A 27880-nucleotide genomic window follows, 5' to 3' on the forward strand; every position below is an offset into this window, starting at 1 on the left:
ATGTACAATGTCGAACCTCGTGAGGTGAGTCTGGGCAGCCGATCTATAAAGGGAGGACCCTTGCGAAAGCTTGCTCTGGATGAATGCCAGGTGTAGGTAGAGGAGAGTACTTTGATCAGCACCCCAGTAAAATCCCGTAACACACTTCATGATGTCCAGGCTCCTAAGGCATGCTGACTGAAGATAGTCAATGTTAGGGTCCCAGATGAGATGGGAGCCATCCAGATGGAGGCTGAGAAACTTATGCTGGGTCAGTAGGGTGAGTCTCCCAGTGAGCTGAACCATCGGCATGAAAGGAAGCCTTAAATGGCTGAAGCACATAAGAGCACTTGTGCACATTAACTGTAAATCTCCAGTCTGGAGTCCTGATGACAAAAGCATCCACAGCCTGTTGGAGGCGATAGTAGGCCTCCAATAATGATGTAGCACTGCAGAGGGTGGAGACATCATCAGCACAGACCAAGATGGACACTCCAGGAGGACAAGGGAGGTCAGACATTAAGACATTAAAAAGAAGGGGACTAAGAACAGATCCCTGTGGTACTCTCCACTTGACCAGGGTGGGGGAGGAGTAAGTACCCTCAAGGGAAACGCAGAAGGACCGTTCCTCCAGAAAACTCTGTACCCAGGCAAGTGCAGAGCCAGTGACATAGAGACAACAAAACTTTTAAAGGATATCATCATGGGAGGCAGAGTCAAAGACCCCATGGAGATCTACAAAGACCACTGGGAATACTTGTTGGTAACAGGATGCTTGGTGAATGTGATGGTCAGACTGGAGGAAGATATCAGATGTCCCCCTCCCAGGGCAGAACCCACACTGAACTTCAGACAGACACCAGTTATAATCAAGCCACCGGTAAAGCTGGCAGCACTCCATCCTCTCAAGCACCCTCCTGACTTTGGATTGCAACAGTATTGGCCTGTACGAAGATGGAGAGGAAGGGTCCCTCCTTGGTTTGGGGATGGAGGGAAGGTGAGAGGCTTTCCAGCAGGAAGGGAAGGCCCCAGATGCCTTGCAGTCATTAAAGATGTCAAGGTTAGAGACCTGATAAGGGAGGGGGATATGAACCAGAAACTCAGGGACAGAATCCAGGCTGCATGCATTCTTAATTGGTAAGACTTGCAGAGCAGAGGAAGGCTCCATCTGAGTGAAGGGGGAGGCCAAGTCTGCAGGGGGAGGGAAGGAGATGCCAGCCTGAGTGACTACCAACAACTGCTGGAGACCTGAAAGTGGAGAAGAGGCACCAAATTGAGACCTGAAGAAGGTGGCCAAGAAGGCAGCTTTGTCCTGGAAGCCAACCAGTAGGGTAGCCTCCATCACTAGGGGATATGAGGAGGTGGTAGGGCAACCCTTCCTTGCCCAGATAAAGGACCAAGTCCAGGATGGTGAGCTGGAGAATGAGAGGGTCAAGTAGAAAGCAGACCAGGCAGCACACCAAGCCTGATTAACAGTCTGCCTGTAATATGCATCCCTACAGCAGTGAAGGTCCCAGTGGCTAGGGCAAGGGCACTTCCACCAGGCATTCCAGGAAGACCACCAAGACTAGACAACCCTCTTGCTGTCCTTCAACCACCAAGGAACTGTAGCAGTGCTTTGAGAACATGCTGTAGGCATGCAGAAGTCATAATTTTATACTCGCCTAGTGTTGGCACCACCACAAAAGCCACAAACTTGGCCATCACCCAGAACTAGGATACTGTAGTCAGAGCACTAGGGCATGGAGCACTGAGGGGCCACAAAGGAAGTCACAGCAGTATAGTGACGAATGAGTCAACGGGGTTGGGAGGTTGATGGTTGCCTTGGCGCGTTGGGTGGACTGCTCCCGCAGTGCATTGCAATTGGCTGGCTTGTGTTGCAGTGCTGTGGGGTCTGCCCGCGGGCCAACTGGGTCCCATGTCCGAGCCAGGCGATACACATGACTCTCGAAAAATGCATAATACCGTCAGTTGTTTCCCTTTTCAGTATCAGACATTGCCAAATTCTGCCAGATGTCATTTAATAGAGCTGAGCAAAATGTGCCGGATATTGCAATGACAGATAGTTGAGCGTTTACTGTATATCAGGCAAAGGTTATAATTGATGTTGGTTAGGGGTTAAAAAAAAAAATAAATAAATCCTTAGATTTGCTCTTTCAAAATTAGGGTGCATCTTACACAATGCAGTGTCTGATATTTCAAGAAGCATGATACATATCATCCATGTCATTTGAAATACAGTATTAGGAGCCTTGTGGCTCGTGAAACAGAAGGGGGTGAACTTAGTAAGCCCATCTTCCGTCTCTTAAGGTGTTTACAAAGAATGCTTTCACATAACAGACATTTTTATTAAAGGTTTCTTTACTTTCTTATGGTGTGGATATGTTTGCTGAATTCTTTGTTAGTTATATCCAGAGTTGTTAAAAGTACCTAACTTTGGTATTTAAGTTAGAGTATTATTACATTTACAAATTCATTAGGTGAATGTACACAAGAAAAATATAGAAGTATCTTTTTCATTAAGTACACAAGCACTGAAAGTAAAAGTAACCACTAACTTCTCACCCAACTTCAAGCTGTAAACTAATTAATTATTGTGTGTCATAAGTGATGAGATGGAGGGATGGAGTGGAGAGGTATATGAGAGAGGGGTGTGTGAGCTTAAGCAGGGCAGTGAAATGGCGGGGGACAGAGCAACATGGAGGCAATTTGTTTGTGGCCACCTCTTACGGGTTTAAGGCGTCAGGCAATAAATAGACAGATAGGTAGTGTCATAAATGTGACATTTTCAGAAGTGAGGAATACTGTGTAGAGGCTGAAAAATAGGAAGACATAAGGTCGATGAGGTGTATGTAGAGATGATTAAGAGTAAAAAGAGAGCATTGCAGTTTCAGTTAGCTAGAAATATGTAAGAAAGATTGAATGACTGCCATTGTACCAGGAAGTGGAAGAAGGCTGTGATTATGCATAGTACAGAAACAAAGGTGATCGAAATGAGTGGGAAAAATATCATACAGTACAGCTGCAGAGGGTTATGTGAAAGTTATGTGGAATTTTACTGTACATGTACACACCAAAATGCAAACACAGTCACGTACATCCTCCAACCTTACCTCAACACACTACACGAATGGTTCATCACAAACAGTTCAAAATAGCCCCAGCCAGATCTACAGTGACCCTTCCCACAAACTGGACAGCAGAGCACAGTCACATTCCACACCTCACTATAAACACCACACACACACACACACACACACACACACACACACACACACACACACACACACACACACACACACACACACACACACACACACACACACACACACACACACACACACACACACACACACACACACACACACACACACACACACACACACACACACACACACACACACACACACACACACACACACACACACACACACACACACACACACACACACACACACACACACACACACACACACACACACACACACACACACACACACACACACACACACACACACACACACACACACACACACACACACACAGAGTGAACGGATGTGTCTCAACCGCCTCTCAACCACCACTGCAAACCTTTGTAGTTTTCAGGAATTATGTTTGTCCTGTCTCCTTTGGTCATGTCTTAAGTTTAAAGTATTGTAAGTTAATATAGACTACCAGAAATGTAAAGAGCTATTGTCAGTGAGAGTACATGAATGTTTGTAGTATTTTCAGTAACAGCTTTTTAGTGCTGTAACCAACCTCAAACATGGCCGACAATGCAAACATCAAGGGACCCGAATTTCCAGGATTTGACAGTGAAACAAATGTGATGGATTTGGTTAAAACATTGATTATGAGGATTAGTGAACTAGAAAAGAAAGTGGAGGATCTAGAATTAAGAAACATGCCTGAAAATACTGAGAATGCTATACAGAGTCTGATCCAGGCCAATGAGACGGCGAACCAGGAGATTTAGAATTTGAAATGAGAAAATATCAAATTAAGGAGAAAACTAGAAGAGAGCAGTAACAAAACGGAGAAGGTGAGTAGTGTGTTAGAAGAGCAAAAGGCAAAGTGGGCACATGTGGAAGAAGAACAGAAAGAAGTGGTTAGCTTAAGAGAAATCATTCAGGAAGCAAGTGAAATGAACAAGAAAAAAAATGGAAGAAAATGTGGTGAAAATATGGAAGAAAAAAGAGAAAATAGTGAGAGAAACTGTAGAAAGGAATAGATGTGTGGTAATATTTGGAAACAGGGAGGAGGAAGAAAAGGTTAGATCTGTGAGACTCTAGAGAGACACGAATCAGGTGAGAAAAATATTGGGCAAGATCGATCCCGAAGGAATCAAGTGGGAAAAAGAAACTGAGGAAGTAAGGAGGATAGGGCCATATAAGAAAGGGGAAGCAAGACCCATGAGAGTTAAGTTGTCATCAGAAGGTGTAGTAAATGATATACTTAAAGTGACCTGTAAACTAAGTAGAGGCAGGGATGGAAAATATTATAGTAAGAAAAGATTTGAATGAAGAAGAAAGAGAAGTTTTACTATCTTTGAAGGAGCAAATAAAGGAAAAAATGACAAGGGGACAGAGGAAAAATGTAAAACTTTTTTTTGGGGGGAGTGATGGATATGAAAGTAAGGAAGTGGTATGTGAAGAACTAGAAGTGAAGGAAACAAGAGGGATAGATATGCATAAGAAAAAGGGAAGAATGAGTAAAGGTAAAATCAGGGCAGTAAATCTAAGTATCATGTATAGTAATGTAGATTGGTTAATATCTGAGAAAGGGAAAATTGGAGACTATATAAATGAAAATAAACCTGAAATTGTTTGCTTGGTCGAGACTAAATTGCCCTGAGATGTTGACGTAAAATTATTTGGATGGATTTCCTTCATTCTTTCCTCTTCCTTCTGCATGTGGGTGAGTCTACACTGAGTGACAAGCCAAATGACTTCCTGTACACCAGGAAACCATTTATTATGCTGAGTGGTAACCATATAACCAAATTTTGGCGCCTGGTGGTTTAGTGAGTAATTATTGCTCTCCAATTGGATTGAGCCAGTGAATGTTTATATCCAAGGGGTGTAAAAATACAGGTTCTCTCTTCATCCAAGGGGTGGTTGGGGTTGATTGCTCATGTAATGCCACTCAGGGATGAGTGAGGCTAGTCACTCTCATCTTAAATGCCGGGACCAACTGCTTAGCTCCGGGCTCCTATGCTCCTCATGGGGCAATGTAGGATTGGATGATGGATGGATGGATGGATGAACAATTATAATATTTGGAGGAAGGATAGAGAAAGCAAGCTTGGGGGAGGTATAATGATTTTAACCCGTAATGACTTAAGAGCAAAAAATATAGAAATTGAAAATACCTTGGCTGATCTTTTGGGAATTGAAATAGAGGACATTTATTGAGAAAAAATAGATGTAATATTATTTTATATTCCCCCCAAAACTAGGGCATGGACAAAAGAAGATTACAAACAGTTAATTAGAGAATCCATCATTAAACTAAAGATGTTAATTGAACGAAGAAATAGAGTAGTAATAGTGGTAGATATTAACTGTAGAGAAGTTGACTGGGAAAGTATGGATGCTGGGAACAGTGAGGAATCATGGGAAAATAAGTTAATGGAATTGGTGATGGAAAACATGTCAACACAGTTAATTAAAGAAAATACAGTATAAGAATTAGGGGAGACGACGAACAATCAAGCCTCGACTTAGTATTCACAAAGGACCCAGATGTTGTGAAGAACATACCCTACCAATGCCCCTTAGGTAGAGGTGATCATCTGGTTATTAAGATGGAAGTGGCAGGAGTAAGGGAAGGAGAAAGATATGAAAAACACAGAAAATAGATACAATGATGGGAAGACAGTCTTTGCTTCCCTGAGGAGCGTTTTCTGAAATGTAGACTAAAATGAGTACAATCACAAATATTGATGAGAAATATGAAATTTTTATAGAACTGTATAAAACAAGAGTTAGTAAATATGTCCCAAAATTTTCTGCAGCTATGGAAAGGAAGAAACAATGGTTTAACGACAGATGTAGAATGGCACATGAGGCATGAAAAAGAGCATGGAGTAAAGTGAGAAAAAGGTATAATGGAAGGGTTTGAGAGGAGTACAAGCATCTAAGAAATTAATATGTAAGGGTACGGAGAGAAGAAAGGAAATACGAAAATGATATTGTAACTAAATGTAAAAAAGCCGAAACTATTTTATTGGTTTGTAAATGGTAAAATGAAACTTAAGGACAGTATAATACGATTGAGGGATGGAAATGAAACTTACGAATTGTGTGAAATAATGAACGACAAGCTGCAGTCAGTTTATGTGTTGGAAGAGGAATTTAGGGAACCTGAAATGGAACCCAGGATGACGGGAATGGCAGATATTACAGTTGACGTGAATGAGTTGCTGTAGTTGATGAGGGATTTGGATGTGAGAAAAGCAATGGGACCAGATGGTGTGACTGGATGGATCCTGAAGGAATGTGCAGACCAGTTAGTGGGGCCTGTTTATATCATCAAGACCTCACTGGAAAATGGACAGTTACCTAAAGATTGGAAAAGAGCAAGTATTGTGTCAGTCTTCAAGGGAGGAGATAGGGAAGATCCACTCAATTACAGACCAGTATCACTTACTAGTATTGTTTGTAAAATCTGCGAGAAAATTATTAGAAAAAGATGGATAAAGCAGATAGAAGAAAATTAAGTGATAACACCAAGACATTTTGGTTTTAGGGAAGGAAGATCATGTGTTACTAACCTATTAAGCTTCTACAGTAGGGTAATAGATGTCATACAAGAGAGAGAGGGATGGGCAGATTGTGTCTATCTTGATCTCAAGAAAACATTTGACATGGTGCCCAATTGGAGACTGCTGTGGAAGTTGAAGACCTTTGGAGGGGTGCATGGGAAACTATTAAAGTGGATGGAAGATTATTTGACAGGAAAGCAGATGTGAACAGTCATAAGAGACAAGGTGTCACAATGGAGAAACGTGACTAGTGGAGTACCCCAAGGCTCTGTCTTAGCCCCAATAATGTTTCTGATCTATGTAAATGATTTGCCAGAGGGTTTGAATAGTTACATGAGTATGTTCGCAGATGATGCTAAAATCATGAAACATATTAACCCCTTCACCACGATGATGCTTATACGTCGTCATAACCCTCCAGTGCATGCTCACTATGACGCCTCTGTGTCGTCATATATCAGTGCCGCCAAAGGAGACAGCAGAGGGTTTAGTTTGTTGTGCTAGGGCCTTACATATTGGCTCATATATGTTACTGAGGATTGAATAAGCTCCACCCACTTATTTTTTCAGCCATTCCCAATATATATGGTAGGGCACGTGATTGATGGTGTGTTGGACAGTAGCTCTGCATCCCGCCAGGATCAGTCTTGACTTTGTGTCATAGGAGAGTGTACTGTCTTTCCTTCCGTAGTGAATTTTGCTGAATCACAGCGTATGCTTGAGGAATCTTGCGATCCCTCGAGTGATGAGGACTATCAGCCGTTGGCTCAAGACTTTGATATCAATGACTCGTCGGATGAAGAACTTGGGAGTGATGAATTTGATGATATTCACGAAAAAGAAATCGAAGGTGGCTGGCGGTTGATAAGCGACATATTTGCTGACACACGTCCCAACCATATTCCTGAATTTACGACTGAGTTTCTTTGGCTAAACCCAGCAATCAGCAAATCTGAAAGCGTGTCGTCTTTGGACTCTTTCAAGCTGCTTTTTGATGCAGATGTGGTGAAATAATTATTTGAGTGGACAGATCTGTAGACAAATAAGTTTTTCAGTGAACACCCACAGGAAAAGGGTAAACAGCATTTTTTTGGCGTCCACTTTCAGAAAGTGATATGTACACTCTCATCAGCCTTTCGTTTCCATGGGGATAAGGAAATTGCCCTGCATTTACATGTACTGAAGCAGAAGTATGTTGTACAGTATCGTTAGTGGCACAGCCAGGATATGCCACAGCTTGGGCCAAGGAGGGGCGTGAAGGCCGAGAAAATGTAGGCCTAGATTTGAGTTCAGAGGAAACATTTCTAATAGGTAAGTACAGTACATTAAATTAATTCGTATATATATATATATACTTTCATTCACTGCACTGTAATTTTTATAAACCTATTCAGAAATATTTTTTGATTTGTTATATTTATAACAAGCACAACCAGTGACAGATTCAGTCTTACACACAGGCGTATACTCACATACACACATATACACAAACATACAAAACACCATAGCTATTTTCACAAGATAGCAGCTTTTCCCTGGAAAAGCAGTGTTGGGGAATGAAGGGGGGGGGAGCCTCGTTGGTGAAGGGGTTAAAGATATTGATAGTTGTAAAAAATGCAAGAGGACATGGACAAACTCCACAGCTGGAGCCAGACTTGGAAAATGGATTTTAATGCCAGTCATGTATTAGAAATGGGAATGAATGAAAAAAGACCACACTGGACATATAAAATGGGCAATGAGATAATTAGTAAAAGAAAAAATGAGAAAGATTCGGGAATGATTATTCAGGATGATATGTCACCAGAAAAGCATATAAAAAAAATCATTGGAGGAACTTATGGATTACTGACCAACATGAGAGTGGCTTTTAATTGTATGGACGAGGAAATGCTGAGGGAGTTGATAGTGACCATGGTAAGATCAAGACTGGAGGATGTGGCTGTAGTATGGTTATCTCATTTGAAGATGCATACTGATAAGCTAGAGAGGGTTCAGCGGATGGCAACGAGGATGATACCATATTTAATCCGTTAACTGCTCTATATAGCCTGGGTTGTTCCGAGTGCGACTGCTTAATACAGCCCTGGCTGCGCAGGTGAATTTCGAATATAGTGCCATGGTTACCAAGACCGACCCATGGAAGTATGTTTGAGCCTTCAAAACAGAAACCGAAACCAAAAATGAAAACGAACACCATACATTCCAATTGGGAATCAGACACTTCGATGTCCATCCATGGCATTACCAAGGTAAATATTGAGCTAATATTTCGTTACTGTATACTTTGGCATGTGTTCTCTCAATTCCTAAGATAAAATTTGGCCTTTGGGAAATTTCATTTTTACCCCTATGTCTTCGCACCACGGACACCTCCAAAAAAACGCCATGCGCAGTTAACGGGTTAAGGGAACTCATCTACGAGGAGAGGTTGGAAAAACTGAAGTTATCAACACTGCAGGGGAGAAGGGAAAGAGGTGACTTGATCACGATATTTAGAAATGTAAGAGAATTGGAAAGGGTGGATAGAGAGGATCTTTTTATGTTGAATGATGGAAGAACAAGAAGTCATGACTTCAAGTTGAGGAAAAGTAGATGTCTTAACCCCTTAACCGTGGGGCTTCACTTTCGTGACACTCTGGCGCAATGGATCATACTGTGGGGCGTCACTTTTGTGATTTTGTGTTATTTGAAATCTCCCGGGCTTTCAAGTGGTGGCCTGTATCATCTATCAGTACTGCCAGTGTCCAACAATAGTCAGCACTGCTAATGTCATCTGTACTCCCATCCATTGTTGACAATTTAGCCATTTATCCCCGTTCTTGACTCCCCTTCATTACCCTCTCCTCTCGCCTGCCTGGCCGTGCTGCACTAAGCAAATCTTCCCCCGAATTTTCCACTGATTTCATCCATTGAAATAAGCCCTATGCCCTATTCTTATACAAAATAATGTATACCAAAAAAAAATAAGGTAACTGATAGTGCCATACACCTGGAGTTGGCTAATTATCACCTGACAACACCCCACATGCACTTGTTCGCTAATTTTCCCTGGTAATTTCCCCTTGAAATATGCCGTGTAATCTATTCTCGTAATAAAAATATATATAAGAAAGGAAGGGAGAAGCCTAAGTGATATTTACATTCACCTGGAACTACCTAATTTCCTGCTTATCATTTCACTGCATATAAATTAGCAGCTGTCACCTCGCTGACGTTGTCAACCCTTGGCGGCCCCATATCCGCCTCGTCATTTAGTTCAGTGTTGTCTCTTGAGATGAAAGCACTTAGCACTTGCGCCCCTCCATTTCCGCTGCTTCTAGAGGGCCCTGTGACCTCTACCCTTACTAAACCTTGTGTGGGAAGGGGTAAAGGACTAAATGACTCTGCTGTGAAGCGTGAACTGGGTAATTTATCCATGATAATGATGGACAGTGACTACAATCTTTCTGGTGAATTGTGTTATGAGCCAGTGGAGGAAATGGTGATAAACTACGAGTGCTTCAGTGTCCCAAGTTCATCCTAGCTCCAAGGGAAAGGAGCCCTTATTTGCTGGAAGTGGCAGTGTATAACATAGTGTAAATAAAATAGAAATGTAAATAATTACTAATATAAGAATATGAGTACAAATACTTGGAGTAATGACAATCAAAGCTTTGCTCTCTATGCAAGTTTACTGAACAAGAAAGTTAATGCCTGGAGTGAAAATAAACTACTATTACTGAAGGAAACTTACCGGTGTGGATAAATACTGTATATATATATATATATATATAAGTGTAATAAAGTAATAGGAATATAAAGTGTGAGTGTGTTTATGAATAATAAATGACAGAATACCAGCGGGGAACGAGCGCAAGTGGGAAGCTCGTACGCGCTCGTAATTTTCATTGCATTCACAGTGGGTTTTTTTTTTGGTGTATGGATTCCAAACTACTAGAAAATCATAAAATAGTGTTTCTAGTGATAATATCAGGCTGTGGTAATCATATTATGGGGTGTCGGGAAGTGTAAAGTGGAGAATTTGTTACCCAACTTCAGAAGTCTCCACAAGTCCTATGGTACTCGACAAAGGCTCAACAAACATCCCAGGAGAAAGCTGAAGGTATGTGCCATATGCACATATAATATTCTAGGACTAATAACCGATTTTTGGCAAATATTTTTAAAAAGTTAGTTGGAGCATGAATATCCTCGCGGGACGCGCAAGGAGTGCAAAAACATCACCGCTGTGTAGGGGTTAATGATCTTAAAAGGTTCAGTTTCCCGAATAGAAGCATAAGTATTTTGAATGACCTAGACGAAGAGGTGCTGCAGACAAAAAACATTCATGTGTTTAAAACTAGACTAGATAAATGTACATATGGAGACAGGACAACACGAGCTTAGCTCAATTCCTGTATATATACTACAAATTGGTAAATACACACACACACACACACACACACACACACACACACACACACACACACACACACACACACACACACACAAAATCCTTGGTGTAACATACAATACATCATTGTCATTTAAACAGTGCATCACAGGCATTAAAGATAAATTAACACCAAGACTCAGTGCCTTAAGGTCACTTGCCCATATGATATTTGGACACAACAGAGAAACCACCACCGCAATATACAAACAATATATATGTTCAGTGATGAATTATGCAAGCCCTGCTTGGGCTTCTAACCTCACTAAAACACACTACAACACCCTACAGACCATACAGAACAAGGCCTTACAAATAATCACAGGCTGCACAGCTACTACACCCACAGACCACCTACACCAAGAAACCAAAGTCCTCAGAGTCATGAGAGGCACCCAGATTCTCACCACAGCCTCCACAAACCCACACCATCCACTATACTACATAGCAGCAGATCCACACACACAAAGGAACATCAAAACAACACCCAGCACATAATATCATACACAAATACTGTCATCTTTTCCCCCCCTCACCCACCTCAAACCAGCTTCCAGAAGCATATCCATACTCATATCACTCATCACTCCTTTCAGTCACTTAAAGACAACACACAGCTGCATACACGGCTTCCTGATATCCACCCTTCTGAATCCTATCTCCCTTGTGTGGGCAGGGTCCACCTGGCCAGGCTGAGATGTGGGCATCATCCAGTCCTCTTGAATTTTCAGAAGAGGCTGGATGACTCTGTCACTGACACCTGTCCAGGATGCAACACAGCATCCCATACTATTAAGCACATTATGGAAGATTTCATTGCACACAATCACCTGCGCCAACAACACAATATACCCTTCTTGAGATCTCTGTGGGAAAGCCCTGTCTTGCCGTTGGCCCTTTTAGGGACTCAGGGCTGTTCTACCAGACTGCCTAGGGAACAATTACTACTACTTCTACTACTACTTGTCACAAGTGACTGCACCACCCAGGAAAATAGAAGTTTGGTAATACAAAATGAGAAAGCCTCATTCACAGTCTTTCACTGCACTAATGAGAAAACTGTGAAACTCTGCTGCTTCTTTAGTATCAGATTTCATCACTTTCCAACTAGCAGGCAGTCTACATCATAACAGCCAACCCTTGGCTAAACTCATAATGATTTGTGCGGAGCTCAGAATTTGCCAGCGCGGTACATTCATGTTCATTTGCAGGTCTTCAATAAGAGTTTGAGTGATTTCTATATCTACAAATTTTAGGTCCATGAGAGGTAGTGTGTTTAACCTAGTTGGTTGTGCAGATGTATCATGAAATTTCTCACAATTTTTCAGTTGTATGGATGAATATTACACTGACTTGTGTCTGTGAGATAAAAATGCCCAACAGACTCTAGGTAAGTTATGATTTTCAAAAAGCGTATGAATGAGGCTGTAATGAGATTTCTTGGGAATGTTATTACTGTATTTATTTATTGTATTTTATTTGATATGCTGGTATATACAGTATTATTTTTGGGGGGTAGGGGGGTCTTCAGAATGTAACTCCCAGTGTCACATGTAAATGCAGTACAGCACAGTACATGTCACGATATAGCTTGACCTTGAAATAGCATGAGGTTACCCAGAACTTTTTTTGTTAAAAGTGCTGTATATAATGTACACACTATGAGGTCCCAGATTTTTCTGAAGTTTTGTAATTCACAACAGGTTTAGGTTAATTGAGCACAACCTAATCTTGCGAGAGAAACGATCCAGTCGCAGCAAGAGGCGCCAGGAGGAGGAGGGCACTGGAACAGATCAACGAGAAATTGATCGAGTCTTGAGGTTTCGACCTTTCAGCAACATCAGTGTTTACAGTGGGGTCAGTGACTGTAGCAGAGTGGTTAGTTGGTACACATAGACATGATGGTAGACGTATGTACCAGAGGTCAGTTTAACTTTTACCTGGTCTTATCAAGAATTTCTGTATTTAAAGTCCTTTTTTTCTGGTAAGCTAAATGTTCGTATTTTCTTGTATGTTCTTTTATCCAGTTTATTTTTTTTATTTTTTTTTTTTTTAAATACCTTTTCGGTAATGTATTAAGATATGTTGCAAATATGAGTGCAAAATAATAGGTACAGCACATTTCCCAAATTCTGAAATAGTCAGGATTGGGAGGCTTTCAGAAAATAGAATCTTTCTGTTAACTGGAAAAATTTCATTACCATTAGTCATATGTATGGATAACCACATGTCCCTTGGCATACCCTTCAGAAGTTATTTTATTCATACTACGGTTTATTATCTCGTATTAATAGTTTCACATTTTATATATATGTATAGGTATACCCCAGTTTAACGATGCAGTTGGTTAGGCAAAAACCCATTGTTTGATGGGATATCGTACAACGGGGTAGTTTTAACATGTAAAGTAATGGGATGCGTTTTTCAGCCTTGGATTTCCCTCCCAACCAAGTCCAAAACCCACCCAAATGAGCCCCCAAACAAGTTTGATCTATATAGCCTAACAGCTGTAAAAGAAACTAACTTAAGCCTAACACCTGTAAATAACTCAATAAACTAACAAATAGATTCGGAAAGTTGTCAAATATAAGTCTGGAAAAAATCAAACTTAGTAAACTGTACCCCACCTATGGCTAAAACACAATCCAAGTTTAAAAACTGTATATTAATCAACCCAAACACACAATTTTTGTCAAAAATATCATCAAAATTGGTTTTAAGAAAATCAAAACTCATTGTTAAGCCGGGGTATCATATATTGGGGTATTACTGTATATACTGTATGTATATATACAGTGATCCCTGTAATAACTGGATGCCCAATACCCGGACACCCCAATGTCCGGACATTTTGGGCCCAGGCCTTCGGAACCCAGAAATGGCTAAAAAACGTCAAAAAGCAAAGACAGTCTGACATTTTTTCAACGGTAGTTTGAACTTGGCATGCAGCGCTGAACAGCTATGTTTTCCCGTGTAGTAGAACGATCCCCTGCCTCCTTGCCCCCTCCCCAGTTCCCTGCTAACTACTGTTGTGACTAGACACTCGTCGCAGTGGTTGCCACGTGCGCTTATTTTTGCGGCTAAACAGTGAATAAACTGCAATATCTCGCTGCAAAACCACATACGAATTTACAGTGTTGTGCAGTGTTAAGAAATTAGAATTCAGAGTTCAAAGGATTTAGTGCAGAGTGCAAACTGGCGTGTTGCCACTGGCATGGCGCAAGTAAGAACAGAATGTGCAGTGTTGAACAGTTATACTCTAATTCACAGTGCAAAGGACTAAGTGCGTCACAACACTGGATTAATGTACGTGCTTCAAGAGCAGTTTCACCACTGCCAGAGCCTTAGAGGAGGCGGGTTAATCTTCAAAACGGCCACGGACGTGTTGTAAGTACGTTGTACACTGCTAAATATTTTCCATACTTCTCATTCCTCATTCTCTGGTTCATTTTCATTTATTTCATGGTTTCTGGCCCATATTTGTGTGAATAGGGTCTTAAATAGGTGCTGCGCATGTCCAGTAGGGAGTTACGAAAGTGGTTTTCTGAGTTAGGCTGGGTAAGGGTCCGTAAGTACCTGTCCAGGAGGCATTTTCCCAATTTTCGGACAAACCCAATTTCCGGACATGCCTTTGGCCCTATTACATTGGATATTGGAGAGAGAGGCTGGGTTAGGGTTCATAAGTACCTGTCCAGGAGGCATTTTCCCAATTTCTGGACAAACCCAATTTCCGGACATGCCTTTGGCTCTGTTACGTTGGATATTGGAGAGTTTACCATATATATATATATATATATATATATATATATATATACAGTAAACCCCCGCTATAATGCGTTTCAGATATTGCCGGTTCACTTTATCACGGGATTTTCATTGGAACCTAAGTATTTTTACATTGCGGGAAACCCCGCCTCATCGCTGTTTCCGCAAAGCCTACTACGGCTATTTTTAGGGTACAGTACATATTTTACATCTTTATTTTCAGTACTGTATTCTGAAATGGATATGTTTATGGTATTTTACATCTTTATTTATTCTAAAATATTCATTCATTCATTCATTGCCAGACGCCATGTGTCCCAAACGGGGTGGCCAAGGGCTTAGAGTTAATTATTTTACAGGGAGGGGCACTAATCCTCCACCAACCCCACTTGACACGTAGGGAGAATGTTATGCCAACAGCATCTGGTGTTCCCAGGTGGTCACCCGTCCAATTACTAACCAGACCCAATGTTGCTTAACTTCGGTGATCAGACTGGAAGCGGTGTACTCAACGTGGTATGGCCAAAATATTAATAGCTGTATTAAAATAATAATTAAAAATCGGCTAATATATAATTTTGATAAAATACAAGCGAAATCGTGGCGTGGGGTGAGGAAATACCCAGACTCATTGGTAGGTGGCACACAGTTGGCTGGAGCCTTACCAGTAGCCAATCCAAACACGCTTTACATTTTTACTAGCCGCTGATTGGCTGCTGCCGACGCGCCTTCCTCAAAGAGTGGAGCAGGGCAGGACCGCACCGCACCACCATACCGCACCTCCCAGTTTACCTGACAAGCACAGGTGTAGGTGGAGACACTTCAGCAGTCTGGTGCACAAACTCTTACTGCCTCCCATATGCTACATTCTGCCTTCTTTATTGTCCAAACAGTTGACTCATTCACCCCAAACATACGGTTCTGAGCCAGTTCACAGGCATAGGTGGAGACACTTCATCACAGTCTGGTGCAGTAGCCCACATTCACTCCCGTTTAGTCCCGTATGCTACGTTCTGTCTTCTTTATTGTAAGAACAGTTGACTCACCCCAAACACACGGTTCAGAGACAATTCACCATCAAGTCAATTCACCATCAAAACATGGATGATTCCCTGTCATTCTATAAATATACTTATTATTTATTAATTAATACTTTAATAACTAATTTTCAGGGGGATTTTATAACTCATATAAGTAAAAAACTAGTGTACTGTACTTGCTGAATAAACTGGTATGTAAATAAATGACGGGGAATTGTCCTGACGGAGAATTGTCGCCGACATTCCTCCCTTAAGTTTGTCCAACACTTTAACTTTCTCTGTCAGCAACATCACTTTACTAGTCCGTTTTGGTGTGTTACCACATGCATCACTAGCACTACGCTTTGGCCCTTTGTTGACAGACAAGGCAAGCAATCACTGGAAGGCAGAAAAATAAGCCACAAATAATGATTTGCAAGTCACGCATGGTTCGACCATCGGATTCAAACTAACTGTGTGGTGCGTGGTAGACCGACCTCCCACACTTATGTTTTGCTCACCGCCCGCAGAAATGTCGTCATAGGCGCCCTCTCAAGAGCTGTACAACTAATATACACCTTGTACTGAACTTCATGATCATCATCATCTTCAATTCGTCTCATTCATCATCAGTGAGTACCCGTACTGGTTTTTCTTATTAATAGACAATAAATAGCCATTTTAGGGGTAGCGTCGATACATCGCGGATTTTTGCTTATCGCGGGTGCCTTTGGAACATAACCCCGCGATAAAGTGAGGGTTTACTGTATATATATATATATACTGATTTTTCAAAAATATTTATATTTAGAGGTCGCTCATTGGCCTTTTATGTTGTTACGTATCGCCACATTCAGCTTGTCCCATATAGTTGTCACAGAAATGTCTTTCACACAATTTCGGTGTCTTGAAACTTCTCAGTTCTGCATTGTACAAAGATTTAAATTCATAGCACCTAGGTAGATCACAGCTGCCTACTGTGAACTGGGCGTGGCAGTTAGATAATTGTCGTTAGACCTCATGACTTGGTTATGCTGCTGATACTCGTGGTGACGATAATTTACTAGATTTCAGTGACAATTTGGTATACAGGTATAACAGTGTTTCACTTACTTGTTAAGTGCTTAGAGATGTCTCTGTTGTGTTTTGATAGCATACAGTGACAATCTAATTGCACCCTTTAATTGTATGCTTTCTGCTTTTACAGGCACTCTTACATAATTACTGATGACTGGTTGAACTGTGTTGATTCCAGATGTGGTCGGAAAGTTGTGCTGAGTCAGAATTTGTCAGCCACTCTGGATTGATATCAACTGTCTGATCGCGCTGCTCTGATGATTCTTGGAGAAACAGCAAAAGCTTTGGGTCATGATCTCAGTTCATTAATTCTGAACCGCAGCAGCATCAGGCGACAGCAGCAGAAATGGCGCAAAGAAATGGCGATGAGCTTAATGAATGAGTTTGCTCCGGACCAACTAATCGTCGTACAGTGAGTTGGAAAGCTTCTTCCAGACCTCACCAACAGTGAAAAAGTGGACCAACTTCCTTTCATCATCTCGTCAAGTGGTAATTCTCAGCTATTAGAAGTTCCAAAATTAGAATCAGGGACTGGTTTGCAGCAAGCACAAGCCGTGGTCAGAGCACTGAAGTGGTGGGGAGTTGCAGAAAGGGTCCAAGGTATCTGCTTCGACACAACAAGCGCAAACACGGATCGCCACAAAGGAGCATGCATTATGGTGGAACAGCTACTGGACAGGGAACTATTGTACCTCTCCTGCCAGCATCACATCTTAGAACTAGGTGCAGGAACTGCTTTCAAGGCAGCCATGCATATTGCACCGGCACCAGAATTACTGCTCTTCAAGCGATTTCAAACTTTTTGGGGTTCAATTGACCAGGAGCACTTCCAAGACGCATCATCTGATGAAGTGGTCGCAGCTCAATTTGAAGATATCAAGGAGGAGGTCCTGACCTTTGTTTTCACTACACTTCTGCATAAGCAGCCTCGAGATGATTACCATGTGCTACTCGAGCTGACTGCCATCTTCCTCGGTTCATGACCACCATGAGGTACTCGTTTTCATAAGCCCAGCACGATGCATCAAGCATTATGGATGTCAAAGGTAATCTACACATTCAAAGTGTGGATGTTTCGTTCACAGTCTACCTTGACCATCAGTGAAGAGCGTGGTCTCCGTTACCTGTGTGTGTTTTACACACGCTTCTACATCAAGGCCTGGATAACAGCACCACTCGCAGTGAGTGCCCCACAGAACGACCTGCATCTGCTGCAGGCCCTAGTTGACTATGCCACCATCAGCAATGAGATTTCCAGAGTAACAGCTCAGAAAATTGCCTCTCATCTGTGGTACTTGAATGAAGAGCTGGTGGGTCTTGCACTGTTTGATGATAACGTCAGTCAAGAAGTCAAGAAACTGATGGTGCAAGCTATGAATTTCAGTGATGGTATGGAGGATCCTCCCAAGCGAGTGACCATTGTGATTGGTGACATTCGAGGAAAGACTGTCGCTGAAGTCGCCACGAAGCAAAGAACCTCTTCAAAAGACTGAATATCGATGATGACTTTTGAAGTTACCTGTTGATCAATGGTATGAAGATCGTACATACGGAAAGGCGCTGGGCATGTTTGCAAAAACTCGTAGTAACCAATGATCACGCTGAACGAGCAGTTGCACTTATTGAGGCCTTCTCCGGTCGTCTAACGAAGGATGAAGACCAATTGCAATACATCCTACAAGTTGTGGCCGACCACAGACACAGAGTTCCTCATGGAGTTAAGCAACGCCTGCAGCAATGAATGGTCAATGATTTGGTTGGCGACATATTGGTCATTTAATAATGCAGAAGTGACTATTGATAGTCGTTCACTGGTATTACAATTAAGTGTTCATCAAAAATCTATAACTTGCTTTGAAGCAATTCAGATTAATTAATAAATATATCTACCTTTTTCCAAAATTAACCGTTTGTGACCTTCTATGAGCTGATATCGTATCTTATTCAGTGATATTCAAGGGCAATGAGCAGCCTCTAAAAATTATTTGTTGTCAAAAATATTTCACATACAGTATTTTTAACCTATTTAGAATGTTTTGAATGGGTATGGCATTTGAATATTTGAAATCAAATTTTGGTCCTACTGTATAAGGACCACCCTAATATAGATATATATATATATATATATATATATATATATATATATATATATATATATACACACACACACACACACACACACACACATAGGTTTCAGTTAGCGCGTGATCAAATAGTGCGATTCCCAGATAGTTCGAGCTGTCTCTTTCTATCCACAACGTCTCAGATTAACAATGCTGGTGAAGCCACCACAGCAGAAGATGTGATTACTGCAGCATCTATTGAGGATGTCTTACAGGAGGTGAGACAAGAGGAGGTTACACTGATGCCAGCAACATCAGGAGGGCTCTCCATAATGCAGATCAGCCGAATTTTGGCTGCTGCAGATGCCTTTACCCTTTGACTGCAGCAGCCATGATGACAGCCTGCTGAAATGTGCTCAGTGCGGAGAAATAGGAAAAAAATGGTGTGTTTTCAACTCATGTTTTATTCCACTTATCCTTAATCTCAAGAGCTAATATTTTTGTCAGACAAACTTCAATCTTTCTACTATCGTTTGCAACAACCTGCATGTCCGTATGCACTCCAAGCTCGGAGAACGATTAGAGGGAATACAAGGTGTGTCTTGATCGTCTGATGAGGTGGAAATTTCCACCAAACCAGAAGATTTTTTTTCCATACAAACTAGGGTTACTGCCACATTACCTCATCACAATAATAATAATAATAATGATAATTAGACAAACACTTCTAGCCAGTCTCAAATGGTTTTATTACAATATTCTAGTGTTTATGCTAGACTATAGCAATAAGAGAAAAATCATTACGAACTTCATAAAACTTCATGAACGACTTTTATTAACACCTACTTTTATAAAGCTTACTGATATAATGTTATGAGTCATTTCATAGGGTAGCTGCACAGTTTGCAGCCGCAAAAATGATCGCTTGCCAATGCGCTTAGCATCATGACTTCTCTGATTACCACCAAAATATCACTAAATCACTTGAATTTTATCACAGTAATTCACAGTATAATATAAAATAACACTTTCAGCCACTCTAGTATGATTTTAGTGTGATTTGGGTGCATATTACTTTGTATTATTTATGTGAGAGAGAGGGGGGAGGGCGCAAACCGGTTTAGACCAGCTCATCGAGGGTACTGTATGTGTACACGTCTGTGTGTAAGTACGTATTCTATTATTTAGGACTAGGGTAATTGTCGGTGTCTAAAAGTTTAACCCCTAAAGTTGGAGTCGCTCATCCACCAAATGAATTTTTCCCCATAAGTTATGTGTTTCAATTAGTGCGATATCAAATAGCGCGCGCTCACACATCCACCATATAGGCATGTTAATTGGGACCAAGATATGTATATATATATATATATATATATATATATATATATATATATATATATATTTATGTGAGGAAGAAGGAACCAAAGGCTGAGCCCGCAAAACAGTTCCTTCCAAGAAAAAAAAAAAAAGAAAAAGAAAAAGAAAGCCAAATTCAAGATCTGTTCATTTTGAGATGCCTGGACACACTGCGTTTGAAAGACTGGAGATCATTGGATGTAGGAAATACAGACAGAGGAAGACAGTTTCAGAGTTGATCTGTTGCATAAATGAAGGACTGGGAGTAACGGTTAACTCTTGCATTGGAGAGTTGGACAGAAAAGGGATGAGAGTTTGTTGCTAGATGGGTGCTATGCACTTGTCATAGAGGTGGAGGGATGCAAACAGATAGCTCAGAGGAGCAGTGACCATTGAAGTAGCAATAGAAAAGAGATAAAGAGGCAACAGTGACAGGAAAATAAGGGTAAAAGTAGATGATGTATATTCCAATTTCCACTCAATTAATGCCGGCGTGCTGCAGTGATCAGTTCTGGCGCCAACCCTATTTATGGTTCATATTAATGATCTCTTATCTGTCACCCACAATCCCATTCACTCATATGCAGATGACTCAACACTACATAGTTCATTCTCACTCAGACATCCATTTACAAAGTCTAATATCTCTACCTCTCAACTCAGTACAGCCATCTCCATAAATTAAGATCTGTCTACAATCAGTGAATGGGGACAAAACAACCTTGTCTCTTTTAATGCTAGTAAAACTAAATATATACAGTTTACTAATAGACAGATTGCCAGATTCGTACATTACCTTCAGTGCTACTAGTATTCCCATCTCCAATAGTATTGAAATTCTTGGCGTTTCACTTAACAATGCCCTCAGCTGGACCTCTCATGTCAGATCACTTGCTAAAACCGCCTCAAAGAAACTTGGATTATTGTACAGAGTCCGTAACTTCTTCGCCGATGAGCAGTTAGCTATAATTTATAAGAGTCATGTGCACTCTCAGCTTGAATATTGCTCACCCTTGTGGAATGGTTGTGGAGAGGTTGCATTAAGACAACTGGACAAAATTCAGAATAAAGCTGTTAGAATCATTAACAACCCTGCCAGTACACCTCCCCTGCAAGTAAGAAGGATTGTTGCCTTCCTTGCATTATTTTACAGATATTTTTTTTGGCAAATGCTCTGACAAAGTTGCGTCCATGGTGCCACCTCTCCATGCCTTCCCTTGTGCTACACGAGCATCTGGTAGCGCTCATGACTGGAATGTCACTCAGCCATATTGCAGAACGTCTGCCTATCAGAATTCTTTCATTCCCCGAACTGCATCTCTCTGGAACTCGCTTCCCCAGAGTTGTTTCCCTCCAAATTTCAACCCACAGGTGTTCAAGTCTAACTGTTACAGATATTTTATGAACAGAGGACACCAGTAATCTGGTGTATGAATTTTTTTTTTTTTTACTCATTTGTTTTTCCTTCCTCCATTCTGTTATTTAAAAAAAAAAAAAAAAAAAAAATGTGTGGCGAAGAGACAGAGGTTGAAGGGAGCCAGTAAGAGGAGGAGAGTTGATGAGACAAAAATCCTTTGACTCCACCCTATTGAGAAGAGCTGTATGTGGGGAGCCTCCCCACACATGAGAGTTGTACTCTACACAGGGGCGATTAAAACCCATATATAAAGTCAACAACTGTGCATGGGTAAAGAAGGTACGGAGTCGGCTGAGCACACCTAAAGGAAACAGATTTTACAAGAGATGCAATATGATCTTGCCAAGATAAGTATATACAGCACCTCGTGTATATACAAGGTGCTACCCAAAAGTTCCAGTAATTTCAACATAGAGAGCCAACCAATTGCAGTTTTGCCTTTTGCCACTAGGAGGAGTCAGCAGCACTCCTTGTGTGCCAGTGTGGCCCCAGTGGGATGTATATAATATATTGGAATTGTAAATATAATATGTCGTAGTCGTCGCCAAGCTATTGTAACAGGGTGTTGATTTGTAGGGATTTTACGAAAGGAGAGAATGTTGGTTGTACTTGTCGTAGATGGCAGGAGAAAGATAAAAATGAGTCTAGGGTTTGATTGCAGTTTATTTTCTTCAAAGGGAATATCTCAAGAGTAATACTGAGATGAGTAATAGTATGTCTCACAAGGGCGTACTGAGGTGAGAGTGTTCACTGACTAACCCACGTGCTCCTTCCTACTCTCCTTGCCATCTCTGTTCTCTCCTAAACCTTTTCTGCCCTGTCTCTCCCATTTCTCCTGTATGTGAATGGTTGTGTCACATGTAGAGGTGTGCGGTATGTAGGAGGACTACTGGGCCTTGAAAGCAGGCTGTGAAACCTATGCCCAGAGTCGGACGCATTTAAAAAAAAAAAAAAAAAAAAAAGGGCATGAACGTGTGGAACCTTCCCGAGCCTGGGGACTTTCCGATCAGGCGTCACACTTTGCTGTGTGTGGAATTCCTAAATGAGAATGTGCAAATGCCACTTCCTCTAGCTCTCTTGTCCAGGCATGACTTTCATCTAACTTCTATATTACATATATACGTTACTTGCTATTACTGTATGTAGTGTGTTATAATATTTTGGAGTCCTGATGTCAGTGAATGAAATATAATGAAAGAACCTTGAAAATTTGCCAAGAGTTGGCATTCCTTGGAGAATATCAAACTTGATTCATAATCTGGTATTCTCAGTACCTAAACAATTGGCATGGATAATGAAATGCAGAAGTTCATAAACAAATAATTGAGTTCAGAACTTCCACATCAGTGTTTTCAGTGAAGGAGGACATTGCAGTCTATTTAAAAAAAGAAGATATTACAGATTAAAAGATAAAGTATTCGCTTCAGCATTGCGAGAATTTGTAAACTCGTGTTTGGTCCACTATTGTCTAGTGTAAGAGAAAAAGGTAAAATCTGCCATCCCTACTTAAAACTGAAAACAGTGTTTTGTAAGTTGGGAATAAAGTAACTAATTATAATTGTAACCTAGAGGAAGACACGGAATAAAAGTCAGAAGGGTGTAGCTGCTATCTTAGGTATGATATCCATACTAAGAATAATTAAATTGTTGTGTTATCCATGTTGTTGCACCACCATAGCATTGAAAATTGAGTAGTGTATTGCATTCACAAGAATTTTCCTCAGCTCACTTTTGAAATTAGACCATTTGTAATTGAAATCCTGGCTTGTAAGTACGAGGTGCTACCCAAAAGTTCCAGAAATTTGAATATTATAGGAAAATAAGTTACCTTACCTCCTAGTTCTCACTGTCGCCTTTGAAGTAGTCCCCTTGGGCATGTATACAGCGGTTCCATCATTTTTTCAACGAGTCCATGCATCCCTGGAAGGCTTCAGGCATAATGGTCTTGAGCACCTCCTGCAATTCTGTCTCAGTCTCCTCAGTTGAGTCAAATCAGCACCTTTTCAGTCGTAATATCAGCTTGGGAAACGAAAACGTCACAGGGGGCAAGGACCACCGGACAACAATTGATGTGCTGGCAGTGGCATTGTCACGATGCAGGACCCAGTCCTTGTTCTTCCACTGTTCTGGGCGTTTGCGGCAGGTGTTCTCCCTCAGGCGCTGCAAAACTTCACAGTAAAACTTTCCGCTGAGAGATTGACCAAGTGGGATGAATTCCTTATGAACAGTCCCTTGGATATTGAGGAAAACGATCAACATCAACTTGACATTGCTGTGAACTTGACATGCTTTTTTCGGCCTCGGTGAATTGAGAGACTTCCATTGCGATGACTGCTGTTTTGTCTCCGGATCATAACCATAAACCCATGATTCATCACCAGTTATGACCTTGGAGATGAAGATGGCATCATTCTTGAGCACCCTGCAAACTGCAATGCGATGTGCCTTCTGCTCGTCACTCAGCAGTCTTGGCACAAATTTTGCAGCAATGCGTCTCATGCCCAACACGTCCTACAAAATGCGTTGCACGCTCCCGTACGACAGTCCAGTGATATCACAGACATCATGTATAGTTCGTCTATGATCTGCAAGGATAGCCTGACAAACATTTCTGGTGGTGTTGTCATTGACTCATCCAGAATGGTCATCATCTTCGACGGATATTCATCCTTCCTTGAACCGCTTGTACCAGGAAAATGTTCTGCTTTGGGACATGACATTGTCACCAAAGGCATGCTGAAGCAACTGGTGAGTTTCTGCAGCCGTTTTGTTGATCTTGAAGCAGAACTTGATGCAGGTTCTTTGTTCTGTGAGGTCCGCCAAACCATCTACAGACCACATTACAATAGTAAGCATAGCTCAATAGCACGTCCGCTCAGAGACACAACCGGGGCTACTCTGACGCACAAGGGGTGCTGCTGACTTCTAGCGGCAAAAGGCAAAACTGCAAACGGTTGGCTCCCTCTGTTCAAATTACTGGAACTTTTCGGTAGCACCTCGTACATTAGGAACACGGGTAAAGTGTGCGCTGCATGGAGTAATGCATTACACAGTTAGATCGGGAAAATATATCTTACAATGTTTACTTCTAATATATTGTTGCCTTGTCTTGTTTATTTTACATAATTCTTAGCGTGATATACTATGTATTTTATTTATGATGTGATGAAGGCACAGAAGTTTTACATTTTATTCACCAAGTTTTCGTTGAATGCCGGGAGTGCAAAGTGACCAAAGCAATCTGAAACTGTACTATCACTTTGTGGGGCAGCTGTACTTCACATTCCCCCAAGCTGTTCCTTTCATATTTTGTCATCTTTGCAACACCACGTACAGTTTTAGTAATCCTGACCAAGCAAATCTTGTATATGTGCCACATATTTTTCAGTTTGATTTGGTCCCAGTTCATTGACTCAGATTTCTCCAGTATTGTACCTTCCTTTGATATTCACCTGTACTGTGAATATTGCTTTTATCTGTTATCCTCCATATTGCTCTCGATTCCATGTTGCATACCACGCAGTATAGTTAAACGAACCTTTGAATTGTCTTCTCACTTCTTATTGTACTGTGAAGCATCTTTCTCTTTATTTGCATGTAATGCATCAGGCATCTTTTCATGTTCTCTCTGTTACTCCTGTATCACTGCATTTGTTGTTGTGAAACAGTGGTGAAAATTTTTGTAGCATTATTTATCTGATTTGTTGTTTCGCTTCAGGTATTTGTTTGTGGGCCTTACCCTCACTGGATTTTCATGACAGTACGAGGAGAGCTGCGTTATCACCCTATGAGTGTTGATGGGTCAGTCAAGTGCTTTGCACCATTTAGGAACATAAATTGTCAAAATGGCTTTCTTTACTTTAACCGAAAGGTAAGTCTGAGTAATCCAAGTATTTTTATATAACAGTTTATTTTACATTTTAAAAGCCTTCATCATGTTAACATGTATAAGCCTTGGTCATTTGATAGCTGCCCTCCAGACTGCTAGATCTTTTGCAATATCACAAGTTAAGTTCTTTACCCAGAGGTATTTACATAAGCTTTCACCTTATGTCATTTTAGATCTGCCCCCTGGCAGTCTGTCATCAGCATTCGTATCCCTCCTCACCCAGTTAACCTTTTCCATTTTCCTCCTATGTCCAAACTGCAGAGGCATCCCTTTTGTATTGCATTGCTAATACAGTTTATGCCATACTATTCTCTTGCTCCACTGTTTAGCTTGGTCCTTAAGGAGGCATTATCATGCTTATCAGTATCACCATCCTCATCTTAGTTAGCTCTAGCCTATTAACATCTGTATCCTTGCTGAACACATTTCATTGTTACAAAACATTACACCTCTCATACAAGAACACACTTTCCTTTTGTGTGAAGTAAGACTCTATTCTTTGCCATGAGAAGTAGCAGCTCTCAGAGCTTCTTCCAGTCACTTCTGATTCAGGGAATGGAGATAGCTTCTGCTTCACCCCCATCACTGATCATATTGCCCAAATAGCAAACTTCCTTCACATATTCCAGGGAAACACCCCGTAAGTCAGTACTGTCCATCCAATCAGCATATAGATGATTCCACTTCCATATGCTTCACCATAAGCTCACAAAATTTTCCTGCCTTCCTCTCACACCATTACACATTTTGTGCATCGATCTACACACTTAACTGAGTTACCACCTGCATCCTTCTTACATATATCACAAGGCCCAGGCTAGTGGCCTTTCAGACCTTATGTCTTTTGGTGGTAGTGCATGCAAGAAAGTATGAAAGAATTGCTATAATCTGCTGTTGAACAAGGAGCTTGAGTGTCACAGAGACGATTTAATACTGACTGTAAAAATGCAGAGGGCCATCTGTTTGAATAGAGCAAGATTGGGTCAAGCGGGAGGTAACCAAAATGAAAAACAGTAAAGCAGCTAGGCCATCAGGTGTTGTGGGTGAAATGTCGAAGACTTCTACTGAGTTGGACATTGAACCTGTCACCAGCCTATTAAAACCTTGATCGCTGGTTCTGTCTTTGTGATTTTTCTTTGATTGTGGTTAAAAAAAACATTGCATTACCATAAAAATTACATATAAAATTGCCTTGACTGTAGTTAGGGTGAGAAAAATTTAGGATATTTAGATGGAGTGCCAAAATTAATGTGCTGTTTTCTTGTGAAAGTGCTAAAACGAAAAAAAATTATTACCCCATTGAAAACTGTATGCAGCATTTGATGCCCACAAAAAAATAAATAAGCTGCTTGATTGCTCTTGTTCATAGTATAAGCTCAGGTTCAGCCCAGTACTGTACTTCACCAATATCTGTGATCATAGTACCAATTTGCATTCAGTTCACTTTTTTCTTCAGTCAGTATCCCCTCTAGTCCTGTTCCTCACAGAATCCCGAATCTCACCCTCTGCTGAAATATCTTCATATTCTTTTCCTGGTTACCAGCTCCTCACAAACTTTCGTAACAAGGGTGACACTTGTTGTTATATCTAATCCAGCTTAGCAGTTGAGGTTGTTTTGAACTTCACTTCAACTAATTTTGATTATTCGCTGTATAAACTGAATTATCTAAATATTACCAAATATATCTGCATAGTCTACCGCTTCCCCAGTATTTCTTCCAAACCCAGTATATTTGACTCCATATCCACACATTTGACTAACCTCAACCTCACTCTTAGCACTGAAGTTGCCGTTTTGGATGATTTTAACATACATCATATAGAATGCTTATCGCATTCTGCCAGGACTGATGATACTGGTCAAGAATGCAAGCTGTTTGCCAAGGCGGCGACAGGCAACACTATGAAATTTCCTGGCCTTATCTCTAAGCATAGGTCTGTCGACGGGTATGTTATTCCTCCCTTGCTGCAGTACAAACATGTGCAGGCACCTCTCTGCCCACAGAAGAGCTTCGTCCTTGCACCTAGGATGTCCATCAGTGCGTCCAGTCCCATAAGCCTTAACACATTTCAGAATTTTATCCTTGTTCTTGTAAATGGTACAGATGCTGGAT

The 27880-nt window shown here is 41.0% G+C and overlaps 1 protein-coding gene and 1 pseudogene across 1 annotated transcript in view; one reads left to right on the forward strand and one right to left on the reverse strand.

Annotated features, from left to right (window-relative positions):
* Cpsf160 (cleavage and polyadenylation specificity factor subunit 1) overlaps positions 1–27880 on the forward strand; it is a 265363-nt gene that overhangs the window by 116804 nt on the left and 120679 nt on the right. Inside the window, exons 16-17 of the mRNA XM_080283825.1 lie at positions 12884–13037; positions 25596–25748. Coding sequence (XP_080139951.1) covers positions 12884–13037; positions 25596–25748 — 307 coding nt within the window. The remainder of the gene's footprint in view (positions 1–12883; positions 13038–25595; positions 25749–27880) is intronic.
* LOC145414301 (5S ribosomal RNA) lies at positions 15357–15475 on the reverse strand (annotated as a pseudogene).

The sequence above is a fragment of the Coenobita brevimanus genome, chromosome 98 (genome assembly GCF_032717465.1).
Source record: "Coenobita brevimanus isolate Jiangsu-jjx chromosome 98, ASM3271746v2, whole genome shotgun sequence".
Taxonomy (NCBI): Eukaryota; Metazoa; Arthropoda; class Malacostraca; order Decapoda; family Coenobitidae; genus Coenobita; species Coenobita brevimanus.